This window comes from Cibotium barometz, chromosome 45 (genome assembly GCF_041138505.1).
Source record: "Cibotium barometz isolate CiBa-2024 chromosome 45, ASM4113850v1, whole genome shotgun sequence".
NCBI classification, from domain to species: Eukaryota; Viridiplantae; Streptophyta; class Polypodiopsida; order Cyatheales; family Cibotiaceae; genus Cibotium; species Cibotium barometz.
In genome coordinates, this window is record NC_141090.1 from 26,804,149 (window position 1) to 26,822,200 (window position 18,052).

General features: G+C 45.2%; 1 protein-coding gene across 3 annotated transcripts in view; it reads left to right on the forward strand.

The window, feature by feature from the left end:
- Window positions 1-18,052, forward strand: part of LOC147612572 (uncharacterized) — a 66,733-nt gene that overhangs the window by 17,864 nt on the left and 30,817 nt on the right. For 2 of the 3 annotated variants that reach the window (XM_086783190.1, XM_086783191.1), the window contains exons 2-3: window positions 9,079-9,458; window positions 16,495-16,581. In XM_086783190.1, coding sequence (XP_086639316.1) covers window positions 9,079-9,458; window positions 16,495-16,581 — 467 coding nt within the window. Of the gene's footprint in view, window positions 1-8,669; window positions 8,853-9,071; window positions 9,459-16,494; window positions 16,582-18,052 lie in introns of those variants that run through there. The other variant, XM_086783192.1, reaches the window with a different exon arrangement.

An 18,052-nucleotide genomic window follows, 5' to 3' on the forward strand; every position in this document is an offset into this window, starting at 1 on the left:
CGGAGGTGCAATACTCTATGTAGATTAAGTGTACCACAATGCTTGTACAAAATGATAAGTGAGAGTGACAAAAGTCACTTCACGCACACTTCCAAAAGTATCTGAGTGTATTCATATGCATGGGGGAAAAACCTCCTAGTGAGGGGAAAAGTGTCCTGGATGGTACTAGAGTGTTCACACACCACCACCCATGACATAAATGTCTACAAACCTCCTTGGAGTGATGATGTGAACATGTATAGGGATATGTCAGATCAATTCCCGAAAGGAAATAAGCCCAAAGCTTTGCAAAAGGCTTCGAACTTTTCACACAAATTTGCCACATTGTCATGTGTAGAGACATGCACCAAGCTGATCTCTCCTGCATGGAGCCTCTCCATGACAGAATGGTAATGCACCTCTCCATGACATGATGGTAATGCACCTCAATTGTTGGGGTAAAGGCGTTATGCCCACCCTTATAGTGTGTACAAGCCCATAAGTTATAGTACATAGTACACTTAGTACTTTTAATGTACTAAGTGCACTGTGTACTAGTGCAATATACATGTGTGATAGGGGAGTCACACACTCATGCTTCTCATGAGTTGACTTATCCCCACAACTCTCTCTCTCTCTCTCCCTTGCTTCTCTGTGTATGTCTCCCATGAATGAACTCTAACCCTAATTCTGGTTTTCTCCCCATCAACTGGTATCAGAGCCATTCGGTGCAAGCAGATTCTTCCCCTGGTCCCTTGTTGTCTTCAGAGTCTCCAGTCAAGCAAGAAGAGCACTGTGTGTGGTCGTTGAGACAGCAGGTCTTTGAAGTGCAAGGAGTCAACGTGCTGGGCGCAGTCTGTATGTAATTTGGGCAGCGACTATGTGATGGCAGCGCAAGTGTGCAGCCAACCGCTGCCGTCGACCATCAGCCATGAGGAGTAGCCGCAGCATCAACTGGTCGTAAGCGTGGAAGGAGTGTAAGTCTAGGCGTAAGTTGAGCGAAGGCAACGAGCGAAGCGTGAGCGGAGGCTGCGTCAACAATAGGCGCTAGGCGAATAGGCTGCGAAGTCGACTGTGAAGGCGTCGGCTGGCGTCGGCTGGCGCTATTCGAAACGCAGGCGAAGGCGCATCGTAGCGAACCCGAACCCGGCGTCAACAAGCAAAACACGTCAGTTAAAAAAAAAAAAAAAAAAAAATAAGCGCCGTGTGTCCGTGTGAAGGAGGAAGACTCCATTGCTTCTGTCCATGAAGCTGCTCGCCTTCTTTGACATGGTGCGCTGAAGCTACGAAGCAGAGAAGGAAGACCTCTTTTTTTTTTGGAATCTCTTGAGGCTCTGCAGAAAAGGGGAAACCAGGAGTTTGTCACCCAGCCGTCCCTACCTGCACAGCTGCAGGAGCATCAGCATCAGCATCAAGCATCAGCACCAAATTCGCCTGCAAATCAAATCAAAAAAAAAAATCAGAAATTTCAGAGGTATTTTTGCTTCAATTTTGCGAATTTCTTATCAATTCAAGCAATTGAGCAGGTACAGGTGCCCAATTGCTCAATTTTTGAGCAAAATTGGCAAAATTGGGTGACATTGGTCACAATCAGGCTAAATTTGCAGGAAATTGGTCAAATCAGGATCAATTTGCAGGAAATTGGATGTCGAAATTTAGGGCTTTTGATGTAATTGTGCAATTAAGCACTCATACATGCTGTATGATGTGAAAAATCGCACATTTGGGCAAAATTGCAGCAAATTGCAGTGCAAATCAAGGGGCTTTTGTGCCGATTGAGTTGATTTGCATGCAGGCAATCGCATTTGATGCTGTGGATAATGTGTTGATGCCTTACAAGCACTCAATGTGCCTGTAAATCAAGGGGCTTTCATGTATTTGATGTATATGTGGCCAGGGGGAAGCATCGTGAACACTCTGGATGCCTTCATGTGCGTCAATGTACCATGTATGATCAGAAATTGATCTTAAATCAAGGAGCTTTTCAAGTTTTCATGCTTGTTGAGCTTGGCAAAGCAGCAGGCAAGACATTTATGCCTTGAATCCTCAAAAATCAGCTTGCAGTCAAGGGGCTTTTGCCCAATTTCTGTTCGGGACTGTTTTATGCAGTGTTCGTGACTGTAAAAATCTGATTTTCACTCATTTGGACAGCCAGGAGAGCATTTATTGCTATTGTACCTGCTGGTACAGATTTGGCACAGCTTTGTGCATGTTTTGGCATGGCTGTACACTGTTTTGAGTGACCAAAAGATTCAATTTCAGCTGCTGAAATTGCCGGTACAGGTTTGGTACATCATTGGTGAGCACTTGGTACTACTGTACAGTACTTTGGAAGGGCAAAAGAGCACATTTAAGGTGCTGTCCAAAATCTGCAGCAACCAGATTTTGGTGTTTTCATCACAAAAAGTGGGAGAAAAGTTGCATTTGTGCTTCCGCAGTGGGAGATAAAGCTTGGGAGAACATTTGTGAGCACTTTGTGTGTTTTGGGTGCAGTGTTTGCACATCTTTTGGTGCAGTGTTTGCACATTTGCAGGGAGTCAGGCATTAAAGGTTGCATATTGCTATGGCAACCACAGGTGAGAGCTCTTCATTGCTTCACATCAAGAAGCTTGAAGGCTCGCATAATTATGATATTTGGCAAACCCAGTGCTACAATGTGTTGCTCCAGAAAAAGCAGCACAAGCCTATCAAAGAAAGGGGTGTGATGCCCGCTTCTCTTACAGCTGAAGAGTGGGAAGATATGGATGAGCTGGCAAGATCTACTATCTTGTTGTCTGTGTCAGACTCATTACTTTTCAGCATTCGTGAAGAGAAGACAGCTTGGGGAATGTGGCAGAGATTGCAGGACTTGTATGCCCAACAAAGTGCCTCAAGCAAAGTGTATTGGTTGAAGAAACTCATAGGTCTTCAGATGAAGGAAGGGGCTTCTATGACAGTCCATCTCAATGAGTTTAATGGTATTGTCAGCCAAGTCATTAATCAAAAGTTGGCAATGGACGATGAGTTCAAAGCCACTTTTTTGTTATGCACTTTGCCAGAGAGTTGGGACACATTTAGGACAGCCACTAGCAATTCGAATGCTATGCTGTCATATGCAGATGTTGAGGGTGCTCTTCTTCAAGAAGAGATGAACAGGAAGAACAACTCTGTTGGAAAGTCCAATGCAATGAATGCACGTGGGAGATCCCAGCAAAGGGGGAAAAGCCAAGAAAGGGGAAGGAGCAAGTCTCGCTCCAAAAAGGATTTGGAATGCCATTATTGTGGCAAGAAGGGACACATCAAAAAGCAATGCTACAAATGGAAAAATGATCAAAAAGAAAAGGGAAAAGGCAAAGACAAAGACAAGGATGAAACCAAAGATGTAAAGCCAAAGGGCAAAAGTGGAGTCAAGATTGAAGAAATCAATGTGTCACATGCAGGTGGCAGTGAGGATGAGGTCCTATTTACTTCTTCACTTGATGCCCATTCACTTCTTACAGGTGGTCATGGTATGCACTCATGGATCATTGATTCAGGTGCCTCCTTTCATGTCACAGGTTGCAGAGACTTGTTTGTCAGGTACACTGCTGGCAATGAAGGAGTGGTTTATTTGGGTGATAACCATGCATGCAAGATACTTGGCAGAGGTGATGTGAGACTTGTGTTTTCAGATGGCTCACAGCTTATGCTCCATGATGTCAGGCATGTGCCTGAGATCAAAAAGAATCTGCTTTCTACTGGACAGCTTGATGATGCTGATTATGTTACCACATTTGGTAGTGGAAAGTGGAAGATTAGTAAGGGCTCACTAGTTGTTGCCAGAGGCTCTAAGGTGGACACTCTTTACTTTATGCATGCAGGTGTTTGTCACCATGCTAATGTAAATGCAACCGAGCTGCCGGAAATCTCTATGTGGCATAGCCGGTTGAGACACATGAGTGTCAAAGGAATGGAGCAATTGTCTCGTTTGGGTTACTTGCCTTCTCTAAAGTTTTCAAGTTTTCAATTTTGTGAGCATTGTATATATGGTAGGCAACTACAGTGCTCCCACAAGAAAGCTCTTGGACAGAAAGATGCTCAGTTAGAGCTTGTGCATACAGATGTATGTGAGATGCCTCAGCTTTCTTTGGGAGGGGCAAAATATTTTGTGTCTTTTATAGATGATGCCACACGCAAGGTGTGGGTTTATCCTCTTCGTTTGAAGAGTGATACATTCTCAGTGTTTCAGAAGTTTGTTGCTCTTGTTGAGAATCAAACTGGCAAAACACTGAAGGCTTTGCGTTCCGACAATGGTGGAGAGTATACGTCCAAACAGTTTCAGGACTTTTGTGATGCTAAAGGCATCAAGAGGGAGCTCTCTACTCCTTATGATCCTCCACAAAACGGGACAGCAGAGAGGATGAACAGGACCATACAGGAGAAGGTCCGTTCTATGTTGTCACATGCTGCATTACCTCATGGTTTTTGGGCTGAAGCTGTTATGACAGCCGTTCACCTTATAAACAGGTCACCTAACACGAGGCTTGGTGGGAAAGTGCCAGAAGAAGTATGGACAGGGAAGCCTCCGTCATACAAGCACTTGAGAGTGTTTGGTTGCGTTGCGTACGTGCACATACGCAGGGAAATGCGCACCAAACTTGATCCTAAGTCTCATAAATGCATATTCCTAGGATATGGTGACAGAGGTGAAATGGGGTATAGACTTTGGGATCCCATGAATAGAAAGATCATACGCAGCAATGATGTCATTTTTGATGAAACATGCATGTATAAGGAGCTTGCAAGGCAACATGAGCCTGGCAGAGTCATCTTTGATGATGATGGACATCATGGACAACAACAAAGGGCTGTAAATCAGCCATTACAGCAGGAAAACCAGCCCTTAAATGGTGCTGAAAATGGTCCAAATGGACAGCCAGATATGGCAGAAGATATCCCTATGGATATACCACAGTTAGAGGAGATACCGGGCATGATTTTTCAGCCTTATGGCATGGAACAGGAGCCACCAATGGGTGATATGCAGGCTGGACACCAACCTGCAAATGATGGTCATTGGGTACGGAGGTCCACTAGACCCTCCAGAGCCCCTGACAGGTTTGTTCTAGGGGTTGACTACTTGATGCTCACTGACTGTGGGGAGCCCTCATGTTATAAAGAGGCTTTACAGAGGGCAGACAAGGCTCTTTGGGAGCGTGCCATGAAGTCAGAGATGGATTCTCTGCATAAAAATGGAACTTGGAAGTTGGTGCCTTTGCCTGCAGGCAAGAAGGTTTTGCCATGCAAGTGGGTATACAGGCTCAAAGTTGCACCAGATGCAAAGCCAAGATACAAAGCCAGGTTAGTGGCTAAGGGCTTTAAGCAGGAATATGGTGTGGACTTTGATGAGATCTTCTCTCCAGTGGTCAAAATGACCACACTTAGAGCTGTGTTGGCTTTGGTTGCACATGATGATCTGGACTTGATTCAGATGGATGTGAAGACTGCTTTTCTTCACGGTGATCTCCATGAGGAGATATATATGCAGCAGCCAGAGGGTTATGCAGTGAGTGGAAAGGAGAAGCTTGTATGCAAGCTGAAAAAGAGTCTTTATGGGCTCAAACAGGCACCAAGGGAATGGTATCATAAATTTGATACATTCATGAAATCACAGAAATTCAGGAGAAGTGACATAGATCACTGCTTGTACACCAAGAAAGCTTTGGATGGCAGTCTATTGATTCTCATTTTGTATGTTGATGATATGTTGATTGCCGGAAAATCTCATAAGGAGATGGATACCTTGAAGCAGAGGCTGCATAAAACCTTTGATATGAAGGATTTGGGTGATGCAAATCACATCTTGGGTATGCGGATACTTCGGGACAGAAATCAGCATGTGTTGTATTTGTCTCAGAAGGAATACATTGGCAAAGTTTTGCAGAGGTTCAATATGGACGGGGGGAAGAAGGCTAGTACTCCTTTGCCTCCATATGTGAAACTCAGTGCTATGGACAGCCCACAGTCAGATAGAGACAGGGCTGATATGGCCAAGATTCCGTATGCTTCAGCTTGTGGCAGTCTCATGTATGCCATGGTTGCTACTAGGCCGGACATTGCATTTGCAGTGGGAGTGGTTTCTAGATACATGGCCAACCCTGGCAAGAAGCATTGGGAAGCAGTGAAAGGTGTCATGAGATACCTGAAGGGCACACAGGATTTGTGCATTTGCTTTGGCAAACAGGATGCATTAGTGCATGGTTACACGGATTCGGATTATGCCGGTCATCCAGATAACCGGAAGTCTACTACCGGTTATGTATTTACATTCACAGGAGGTGCTGTGTCATGGATATCCAGGATGCAGAAGTGCACAGCCTTATCTACTACAGAGGCCGAGTATATTGCAGCCACAGCGGCTTGCAAGGAGGCATTATGGCTATCTCGGTTAGTGGTTGATTTGGGCTATACAGGGGATATACCATTGTTACATTGTGACAGTCAGAGTGCCATTCAGTTGGCAAAGAACCCTGTCTTTCATGCAAAGACGAAGCATGTGGATGTGAAGTATCACTTCATCAGAGAGGTGATAGAGAACAAGCAAATTCAGCTTGTTAAGATTCATACGGATGACAACCCGGCTGATCTGTTGACGAAGAGTTTGCCTACGGAGCGGTTTGCTCATTGCAGACACTTGATGGGCATTGGATGAGGCCATTTTCAGCCTTGATATGGTCTTGTATATTATCATGTACATGCTGATTTTTCTTTTCCTTCACTTAAGGGCACTTTGCCTTTAAGTGGGAGGTTGTTGGGGTAAAGGCGTTATGCCCACCCTTATAGTGTGTACAAGCCCATAAGTTATAGTACATAGTACACTTAGTACTTTTAATGTACTAAGTGCACTATGTGTACTAGTGCAATATACATGTGTGATAGGGGAGTCACACACTCATGCTTCTCATGAGTTGACTTATCCCCACAACTCTCTCTCTCTCTCTCCCTTGCTTCTCTGTGTATGTCTCCCATGAATGAACTCTAACCCTAATTCTGGTTTTCTCCCCATCATCAATGTTCTTCGTGCAAGCATGAAACATTGGGTTCCTTGCAAATTGGCAATTCGCTCTGAGAGTCAGTGTAGATAGGAGCGGAGGACTGCTGTCCAACACTTAGATTTGCCAAAAGGCGTATGAGCCATACACACTCAATGGTAGCTGTAAATGCAGCTCTGTACTCAGCTTCACAGCTAGATGTGGCCAATATCGGCTGTTTCTTGCTGAGCCATGATATGCATGAACCACTAAGAAAGAAACAAAATCAGTTAGTGGCATGCGGGTGTCAAAACAACTAGCTGAGTCACTATTGCTAAAAGCATGGAGCTCTATAATCACCCCCTCCTGGCATAGTATAATCCAAGGAATGGAGTGTCTTACAAGTATCTGAACACTCTTTTCACATGCTGCCAATGTTTTGTGTTGGGGTTGTGCATGAATTTGCTCCTTAAAGAGACCACAAACTGAATATCTAGCTTGGTATTGCACAAGTAGATAAGATGTCCAACAACCTGTGCATTTAATGTGGCATCAAATGGATCACTTGCATCTTGAAGGGTAAACTTAGCACCTATCTCGATAGGTGTAGCAACAGCCTTACGATGTTCAAGACCAAATCTCATAAACAATCTCTGTATGTATTTAGATTGCATAACAGAAATGGCACTTGCTTGATGTGGTCTTGCTGGTATGCAGCTCTTGGAGAGGATTTGCACTTTTCTGGAGGTGCACGGCAAGAAATGAGTAGTCCTTCAAGATACGAAGGCTCTAGGAGAGGCTTAGTTGCATGCACTATGTGAAGTGGAAAGGCTCCAGGCAGGGGGCAACACCGAGTTGCAAGGGTGGATGACCTTGTGAAGAGGATTTGTTGGGAGAGGCTCAGCTGCAGAGCATTTGTGGTGGTGGTGCGGGTCAAAGGTGAGTGGAGTAGAGTGGCAAACGGGCGAGAGCAGAGTGGTGGACACAGATCACTTGCAGAGGGGGTTTCTTGATTGGATTGTGGCTTTGGAGGCAGTTTGGTACTTGAGGAGGATTCTGAATTTCAGATTTCAGTCAGCGTTTTGCTGATTTTGGAGCATCTATACCTGTGTTTTGTTCGTGGCCTACACGGTTTCCCGGTTTCTACATGTTGTGCTTTTTTCTCAAATTTAGCTTCTTTATGTGCTGCTTTGATCAGCTAAAGTTCCTTCACTTTTACATAGAAGATGATACGGTCTCTTTCAGGAAGTGATTGCACACCATTACTTTGTGGTTAGTATCTTGTACAGAGGGTTTTTCCAATTGTTCAATGTTTAGACTTATTGGTCTGCATCTACATTTTATATGCGAAGGGAGGTAAGAGTCTCCTCTATTTTGTTAATTCATTTTGTGAGGTTGCATTATCTAAGGATGATTGTAAAAGGTAAATGTGTGACGGTGAAAAAGGTGAGAGATTTCTGATGGAAGCAAATGATGAAAGCAAGGTGATGTCATGAGCTACATGGGTTCATTGAGGGATTCTAAGGGATGATTCAGAGAAGCGAGGAGGAAATTGTGCATCTGGCTGCTCTTCTCTTTGAGCTATAAAATGATATACTTACGCTCACATTTGTGAGATCGAATGCAATACTAGTTTGATTATTTGTATCCAAACGCTTGCTCCAAGATAATTAAATTTGTGCTCTTCATGAATGGATTTAATCTTGTTTTATGATCCTCCGTAGCTCCCATGTTTCTTACTTTCAAGTAGTTATGGTGGCCATCTTGCTTGGGTTTGAAGCCGTGCTAGTCAAGCACACACAGGCTAGGCTCAAGTAACCAATCTTTGAGTCCCAAATGACAAAAAACATGCCAGAAGCGATGGAAAATTATCAACACATCAGGGTGTGTGTCAGTTTTTTGTGTTATTTTAGGAAAATAGAGGTGATTGGACTATCTCTAAGATATTATGTGTGCATATCAGTATATCTTTAAAAAAAATTGTCGTGGTATTCTTATGTAGTTTTGAAAAGGAGCTTATACAGCGAAGTAACAAAGATGACTGTGGAAGCAGTTTTTTTTGCCAGCTTTTGTTAAGTCTCAGTCTGAAGAACCCCATTGCAGCTTGCAGGACTTGGGAATGTTTTTGCTGTGGATGAGTTTTTTGTGCACCCGCTTCACGAACGAGAAAAATCTGCTGGGCCTTACAAAGCAGAAGCTTTGACATATTTTTTGGAGGAAAAGCTGGAGGGTAGTAGTACAAATGAAAGAGAAACTGATACTACGAGACATGGTATTCAAGTCTTCTTTCAGACATGCAACAATGAGGGTGTTGCTGGCTATGCAAATAATCGCTCCACGGAAGCTTTATCTATGGATTCATATGTAAGGGAAGCATTATCTGCTGAAACACTGTTTCTTGAAAGTGGTGATAGCAAGGGAGGTGCAAAAGTGCGAGTTGTTGCTGGGCAATATGAAAACGTGTCCAGTTCACTTCCATTTCAAGGCTTTGTAAGGTTTTTCCCGTATTAAGAGTTTTATTGTTTTTTGATTACTCAGCCGCTGTTTTAATAACTGCCTGCCTGCAGTGACTAAATATACATTCTAACTGATAGAGCTGAGCTGTATATGCTTGCTTGCATGGATGCCGCCGATCACTTGCTATTCAATGTCCTCCATCAACTCGAGTGGAGGAAGGAACTTGACGTTGATCATTTGGAAATGCCTGAAGGCATCAATGAAGATGTTTGTGAGGGGATAGAGATTGTAAAATCCTCATGTAGGCTGGGACCAATATGCATTTAGAGTACCAAACACATTCACACATACAAAGAGAACACAAGGAAAGCATTTATGGAACTTACTAACCCAACTATGGGACTGATTGCTCTGGATTGTAAGAGAATACGACTTGTGCATGCACATGAACTGTAGAATCGTCCAAGACAAAGAACTGAATGTAAGAGCTTGCGTTTGTCTTGGCACCCTTTTGCTTTGGGCACTCGTTATGCATGTGTCCTTTTTCTTCGCAGATAAAACAACGTCCTTCCTTCTTGAGCTTTAAAGTCCTAAGGAGTCGTTTCTTCTTTGCTGGTGTTGAACTTGAATTCTTCGAAGGTTGGTCCGAAGACTTTCTTTCTGTCGTGTTAGTCATAGGTGCGGAGAACTTTCGTTTATGCTTGTTCCCATGCTCGGTAACGGGTTTCGACTTGGAAGAGACCATTGTATCATCATAGATACGAGCTGAATGAATGGCCTCGTCCAATGTTTTACATTTGTTATTTTTAACCTGTAAACGGTACAAGTTTGGTAAACGAGCTACGAAGAACTCCAAAAGAGTAGTGGGATCCATCTTTGTAGCTTTCATCTGCAAGGCACGAAACTTCTGGAGGTAGACCTCATAAGTGAGGTGCTGCGAGGTCATGGTCAAAGCTGAAAACCGGGCAACAACATCATAATCATCCTCTTTCTTGAGGGATTCTTTCTTGAAGACGTCTTCGAATTGTGCCCAAGTCGTTAGCTTAGGGTTGAGTTCCTTCCACCAAAGCAAAGCTTTGCCGGAGAGGAAACCTGCTGCTAATTTGATCTTCTTTCCTTCATCATATGGATGAAACTGAAAGTGAACTTGCCACATATGTAGCCACGTGTCCACGATCTCCTTGGTGCGCTGCTTTTGCGCTCGCCCCCGAACGGTTTCGGAGTAATGTTGGGGCCTAAAAAGGTATCCATACCCGAGAAAGTAGAGAGGGTAGTGGTCAATAGAGCGATGGAGTTCTGCAAAGCTTGCATCTGGGCTGCGATTTGTGCGTGACGTTCCGACGAAGAAGCTTTGAGAGCTACTTTGAACTCTTGGAAATCTGATTTTGACACAAAATCGTCAAAAAGATTGGCATCGGTACCTTCCGTAGCCGGCAAGCCTTCGCGTTCCACAAGGGGCTCCAACTCTGATTCTTGGGTCGACATCGTGAAGAGGGTACGTGGAGAGAAAATTTGATCTTTGCACAATAAAAGTGCGTGTGAACTTGAGAGCTTGAGAGCTTGAAAACTTGAGAGATGTGTGGCAAGAAGCCCACTTAAGGGGGTTTATAAAGGTTTCTACAAAAACTAAAAGCCCTCAATAGGTAAGTTTGGCTTTTGCTTTTGTGTGTTTTTTTATTTTATATATATATATATATATATATATATATATATATATATATATATGGATATATATATTCTAGGTTCTTAAAAAAAATAAAACACCTTTGAAACCTTGGAGGAAGGGACTTTAAAACTTAAAAAAAAATTTAAACTAAAAAAAACGAAAGCCGGAGTGCTTTCCTTGTTTTTTTTTCTTTCCTCCAGGATTAGCCCACCGACCTGCTTCTGCTGCTGTCACCTGCGTCAGCCGGTGCTTTCTTGCGCCAACCTGCGCCAGCCTGTGTGGGCCTGGGCGTCTGCCTTGCCTGGCCTGAACGCCGGCCTGGCCTGGACTGGCACCTGCCCGCCTGGCCTAGACGCTGCCTGGGCTGGCTACGCAGGCCTGGCCGCCTCGCTTGGCAGGCCTGGTCGCCTGGTCATGCAAGCCTTAGGCCGCCTGGCTACGCACCTGCCTACATGGCCTTGGGCGCCTGCCAGCAGGGTCTCTTTCGACTAGTATGCAAGCCCGCCAGCATGAATATGCGATCCAGCACTTCTCTCGCTCTCTCTCTCTTACGCGTTCGCGTTCAACCAAAAAAGCATCGTGCTTTTTCTGTTTTCTCTTCCTGCAGTTCATGCAACTGCGCAAACGAGTCTCTTCTCTTCTTTGCAACGCAAACGATCCTACCATCTACCATCCCCATCAACATGGGTTTCTTTGATGAAGAAAAACATACTATTTCTGAAAACAACAGTATGCACAGAAAAAACAGCAAGCTTTTTTAACACATACCTTTCTTCGACCTCATCTTCTCTACCTACCGACTTGCTCGTTCACGAGGTATGCTCTGTTACCACTGTCATATCCCCACGGATCTCCTCGTGATCGTTCTTGGAACGAGACTCGAATCCTGCAAACAAACGAACAAACAAACAAGGGGGTGCAGGCCTGACTCACCTCCCAACCATGACAGCTTTGGGCAAGCCCACAGTCTTGGCTGTCCCCATTGAGCCACGAGCTGAGCTAACTAGGTTGACGTACCGATCAATCTCCTCCTCGCGACGTCCCATACTGCCACGAAGCTGCCCTCGCGGGCCTCGAGATTGCTGCCGACCTCGATTGCATAAAGCAGGTGCACGTCTGCACTAGATCCAGGCTCCAAGACCATAGAGCTCTCACAAACTCGCGAGACTCTCTATATCCAATAACTAACCTTGGCCACCCTTTTATAGGCTCTTGGCCGGTCATCGGGCGCCGGCTCGTTAGTCTATCCCTAACTTAGCTCGCCAATCAGCCTGCCTAGCTCCAAGCTTCCCCAAACCTTGAAGCTAGTCTTGTGTGCGTGTAGCACACGATAGATACACACTGTGCACATGACAGGGCACGCTGGAGTGCAGAGGCTCAGTCCGAGGTAACTCCTCTCAGGCGAGGTAGGTCCAGAGCAGCTCGTGGAGGGTCCACAAGATCCACTATGTCGGTGTCCTCCACCTCCTGGGTCCGGAAGAAACTGGTGATGGTTGGGTGGCAAGGGAGGGGGCGGGGTGGCTGGGGCCGAGGCTCTATCAAGAAGGTGTCCCTGTGTCTGCAGAGCTCAAGCAGGAAGAGGCCCAGGCAACGCTGGTCCTGGAAGTCAATGATCCCAGAGAGTGGACCGAATCCCTCACGAAATAGATAGTGAAACCTCCCGCAGATCTCATAGTATACTGAGTAGCGGCATATGTAATGGTCCTCCATCTCAACCTCTGTGTGGCATAGTCGGCAGATCCTCTCCCCGTATGAGCTTCCCGGCTCTGAAGATGCGCTCAGCTCTACCTGTCTCCACTCTGAGGCTGTGGGATGAAACCCATATTTGGCCAATTGCAATCCGCATGGCATGGGACATGTGAACACTCAAGTAGCCCGGCTGCTGGATGAATCCATCCTCAGTGAGTGCGAGGAAGTGATCTCTGTAGAAGTGCATCTTCGTGGGGAGCTCCGGAGGTGTGATCCATGTGCAATGTGTGTAGAGGGTGAGAAGATCTGATCGGATAACCTGGTTGGTATCCTCGTGAGACAGCCGGAGAAAAGGGGAGTCCGAACTGTAGTGAAGGGGGGGTAGGCGGTCCATGTAGAGCCCATATACTGAGAACCAAGTGGAAACTAGTGCATACCATACTCCAGAGTGCCCCTCAAGTGCTAGTTGTCTGGAGGACTCCAGGGCAAGCCTCGAGTACCTGTGGGGATCCATGTGACTGATGCGATGGAGGTATGTGATTGTTTGGAGGAAGAGTGCCTTCACTACCATCGGGGCTGCAACAAACTCTGCCTGGATAATCTGGTGTGGGACTGATGGTTTGCTGCGGATCATACGGGAGAACATCATGACCTGGGGCCTCTCAACTCACTGCCAATCCTCATCGGATAAATCTGGCCCCCAGAAAGCTGCTCCATACATCAAGGTTGGTGTGACGAGGGTGTCAAAAAGCCAGCCCTTCGTCCTGGGCTCCTGGAAATGTGCCTGGAAGCACTGCTGTTCAAGTAAGCTCAAGGCTGCATATCCCCGCGTCACTCTGGCATGTGCTGCGGGAAGCATGGTAAAGCGTGGGCCACTGAAAGTGACACCAAGGTAGACATAGGATGAGACAATCTCCACAGGATCCCCTCTATATGTGAAGCTCAATCTGGATGTGAAGGGGCTAGAGGTATTGAAGACCATTACCTTGGTTTTACCAAGGTTAACAGAGAGGTCCCGTTGAGTGCAAAAGTCATGTAAGGCATCCAACTGTCTCTGAAGCCCTTGGGCTGAGTCTGAGAGGACGACGATGCCATTTGCATAAAGTAGTATGGGGATCAATATACCTGCCAGTGTGGGACCAGCCCCGCCTAATCCATCAATGAAGCTCGAGATCTCTTCAATGTAGAGGCCGAAAAGAGTGGGTGATAGAGGGCAGCCCTGTTTCACCCCAATAGTGCTGGAAATCTCCTGTGATGTACCTCCTAGGGCTCTCACTCGTCCGGTGACGGACGCATAGAGGGTGATGATACTCCAAACCATGTCAGATGGGACTCCGATCTCCTGTAGACGGTGTAGGAGGCGGGCTTGGGGTACAGTATCAAAAGCTTTGCGGAAATCCACAAAGCAGCAGTAAATCCTCTGATGTCGTGCTCTACCCTCCTCGATGATGGCACGGAGGGTGAAGATGTGGTCAAGGGTAGAGTAGCTCCTCCGAAAGCCAGCTTGTCGTGAGGCTTTGCATCCCTGGCTCTCTGCAAATGAACTGAGCTCCGCCTCTAGCACTGATCCATCGAGTTTGGCCAATGTGTGGCCAATCACTAGAGAGAGAGAGAGAGAGAGAGAGAGAGAGAGAGAGAGAGAGATTTTATTAACGTCTTCCAAAAGACCGAACTCGGCCTATGAGACAAATCAGTGTACCTATGTGGGGTATCCTCTGTCATCCCAACAAAATGAAAAAGTACTGAACTAAAAAGCTGAATCTGGGTGTGCACTAAGTACAATGAGTGGGGGAGGTGATGGAGCTAGCTAGGTAATAGCACTAGAGAGAATATGTTGCACGACTTGATCTTCTTGTTGATTTGATATATTGAAGCTTACACCAAGTACATGCTTTTATAGACTGAATGCCTTATCTTTCTCAACACTCTATTCATTGGGCAATGACACTAATAGGGAGCATAGTTTTTTTCATACGCGTATGATTGGCCAAGCATACATTTGCTTGCGTATGAAACGCCGAATGATACTTGTCCTAAAAATTTGGGGGAAAATATCAAGATCACGAGGAAGACGGTGCCCACATCAAGGGTGCTCACAGCGATGGCCAACATCCCAAAGCACATGGTATTCTCATTGATCGGCACAAACGCATCCAGGACAGTCGTCTTGGTGCCTATGAGGTTGAGCTGCAGCTTGAGCCCTTGTGCGATGAGGCTAGACAGCAATTAGAATGCAAAGGAGAGCACCTCAAACATTACAAGGCTTCTGGCCAGAGTCCAGACTAGCTGGCGCGTAGCACAAGGGTCCCCTGTCTCAACCATAGTTCATAACATACGTTTAGCAAATGCATACGCATTCGGGTATGCAAGAATGTTTCGAGTATGTTTCAGTCCCGGGCCGAGTAACATACATGACAAATATAATACCTCATAGAAAGGACGAGATTTAGACAAGTAGATACAAATATACATTGTCAACTCAAGCTCTCCAAGTTCCATTATAAAAACTTACAAAGTTACAACTTACAAGTTACATAATTGCTCATGGTGTGGACTGATTTTCGATTAAAAAAGTGTAGCAACTTTCAAAAAACGTAAAACCTTAGAAAAGCATTAAAAAAAAAAACAAGTATGAAAGACGAGTTTCAAACGCGTATGTTGCAAACGTTTGCAAACGAAGCAAACGTGAATGTTATGAACTATGGTCTCAACTAAGGTTGCTCCACTGTCGAGATTCAGCCCAAGAAACATGACTGTCCTGAGAAGACCGGATTAACGTTCACTAATGTCCTCCATCAAGCACACCTATCAGTTCTACGATCTGGACACCAAGCTCACAGTTGTGGGGCCGACATCAAGGCGATCCAGGCAATCATTCAAGCATATCCCGTCGATCCCTTCACCACTCTCGCTGTTCCCAAGTTGAGCTCATTTTCTGACGGCACCCCACGCCTTCCCACATTTGTCCTCCAATGATCGCCAAACTACGGTGGAAACACCGGCCCTCCCTTCTGCGACATCAATGAAGATGGTCTTGTGCACTATTTGAACTGTCCAAAAAATTTGGGGGAAAGTATTGGGGAAACGATTCTGTGCGTGCCCCACTGCACTGTGCATTGTGTGTGCACTATACATGTTCTTCTCCAACCATCCAGCGTCCAATCAGCAATGTCTGGCTCTGCCGCTTCCGAAGAAGTGATTTTGCCCAAATTTGTTTTGCAGATGGTGCGTCCGAAGGGACCAGAGTGGGAGTATGTGGTAACTTCGAGGAAAATTGGGAGAGGGCAATTTACATCTCAGTGCAAGTACTGCCCACATACATGGAATGGAGGTTCACATATGTTTCAGGCCAGGGGTCCAATGCATACTTCAAACATACTTTCATACCCGTATTTGTATGCCGTATGGTTGCCGTATGAAAAAACTATGTTAGGGAGTGTTCACACACACTTCACACTCATAGGGAGTGTTCACACACCTCTTCTATGTCCTGGTTGGGCAAATAGATCTAGACCTGATGTAGCCTTGATCTTCTCACAAGGCAGTAGAGAGGGCATATGCCTCAGTAGGACCATTGAGATTTTTTTTTTTCAGTTGTTTATTTATTTATTTTGTGGTTTAAGTATATAATTCAATTTTCTATTTGTTTCAACAGTTTTTTTAAACATAGTCTTGGAAAGAAACAAAACTTCAAATTTTGTTTTGTAAGTGTAGGTTTTTCTGGACATTTTGATGCGCCCTGGTTCAGAAGTGAAACTTCCAGTTAATGCGTCACATGGAATGATCATCTACATTTTGGAGGTATGGGTAGAACATAGGTTTTTACCTTTCTTTTGCAAAGCTACATAAGCAAGTTCTGTGGTCAGGATATCATGCAGTCTTTTTCCTACCCTTGACTCGAAGCTACTATGGGTTTCAAGAAAGATTTTGATGTAAAGAACTGAGGCTTAGCTTGGTTTTATTAGTACGTGTGGATCCAACTGCTTCTGTTCAAACAATAATTTTCATGTCTTCTGCTGTTGTGTCATTGTGGTTATGGTAGCAGTGGACATTTCATTAGCTATCTGAAAGGTCGGAGATTAAGAGAGTGAATGCTGTGTGCAAAAATTGGAAATCTATCTTGCGGAATGGAAAGTGTGAGCATATGGCATGTTAGAAACATGAACACTGGTTTTTCACACTCAGTTGTAAGCAGGTGTAATAGTCAAGATTCAAGGGGTGGTGCGTTTTCAGCTGTTTATATCACCACCCCCACCCCCACCTCCCGCCTCCCACCCACACACTCTCTCTCTCTCTCTCACACACACACACACACACACAAGCAAAGATTCTTCTATTAGTGAAAGGAGAACATCCGCTCGTGGACGGAATTACATCTTTCCAAAAGGGTAGTGTGTTGGGATTCGGAGTCTCATGTGTGTGAGTCCCCTCATGTGTGAACCCGTGTTTGTGTGTCTGTATGTGTGTGTGAACAGCCCCTAAAAGGGTTATTGTTCTAGTAGTGTGTGAACACACTCTTATAAGTGATAGGGTAAGTGTGCCATGTGGCATACGCTTATTAGATTGTGATATTTGTATGGGTGAAAAGATAAGGCTGCAAGCCTACAAAAGCATTATACTTACTGAGTGAACATCACTTCTATCATATCAATTAATCTATCATCGAGTCATGCAATACTCTCTCTCTACAGTTCGGCATTCTCTCTCTCTCTCATACATATAGTCCGCAGAGATGAGCAGGCTAGGTACATGTGGGTTAGACTGAGGGCAGATACGGGCAGATATCTCTACATTGCTATATGCTATTTTGCTCCTAGTACATCAGTGTATGCATCGCCTAGCGGGCAGTCTCCCTTTTCTATTTTGGATGATGACATTTGGGAGTTCTCCAGGGATGGTGACATCATTCTCCTGGGGGACTTCAATGCCAGGACCGCCCATAACCAGACAGTATTTTATGATACCTCAGAGGAGATGTTGAGGGAGCTTGATGTTAGGGATATGGGCCTATCTAGACTCTCACAGGATGAGGAACATACAGTGTATGGGCGGTATTTGATAGACATATGGGGACTGCACATGGATTGGCCATCCTGAATGGCCTACAGAGATTCCCGACATCGGGCGGTTTCACTAGCTTTCCACATCGGCATGGTGCTAGTACAGTGGACTATGTTATGGCTCTCAGCCCAGTCTCATTCCCTCTTTTCAGGATTTTATGGTAGGCACTAAGCCGGTTGGAATAGTAGTGGATCATGCTATCTTGTCCTTC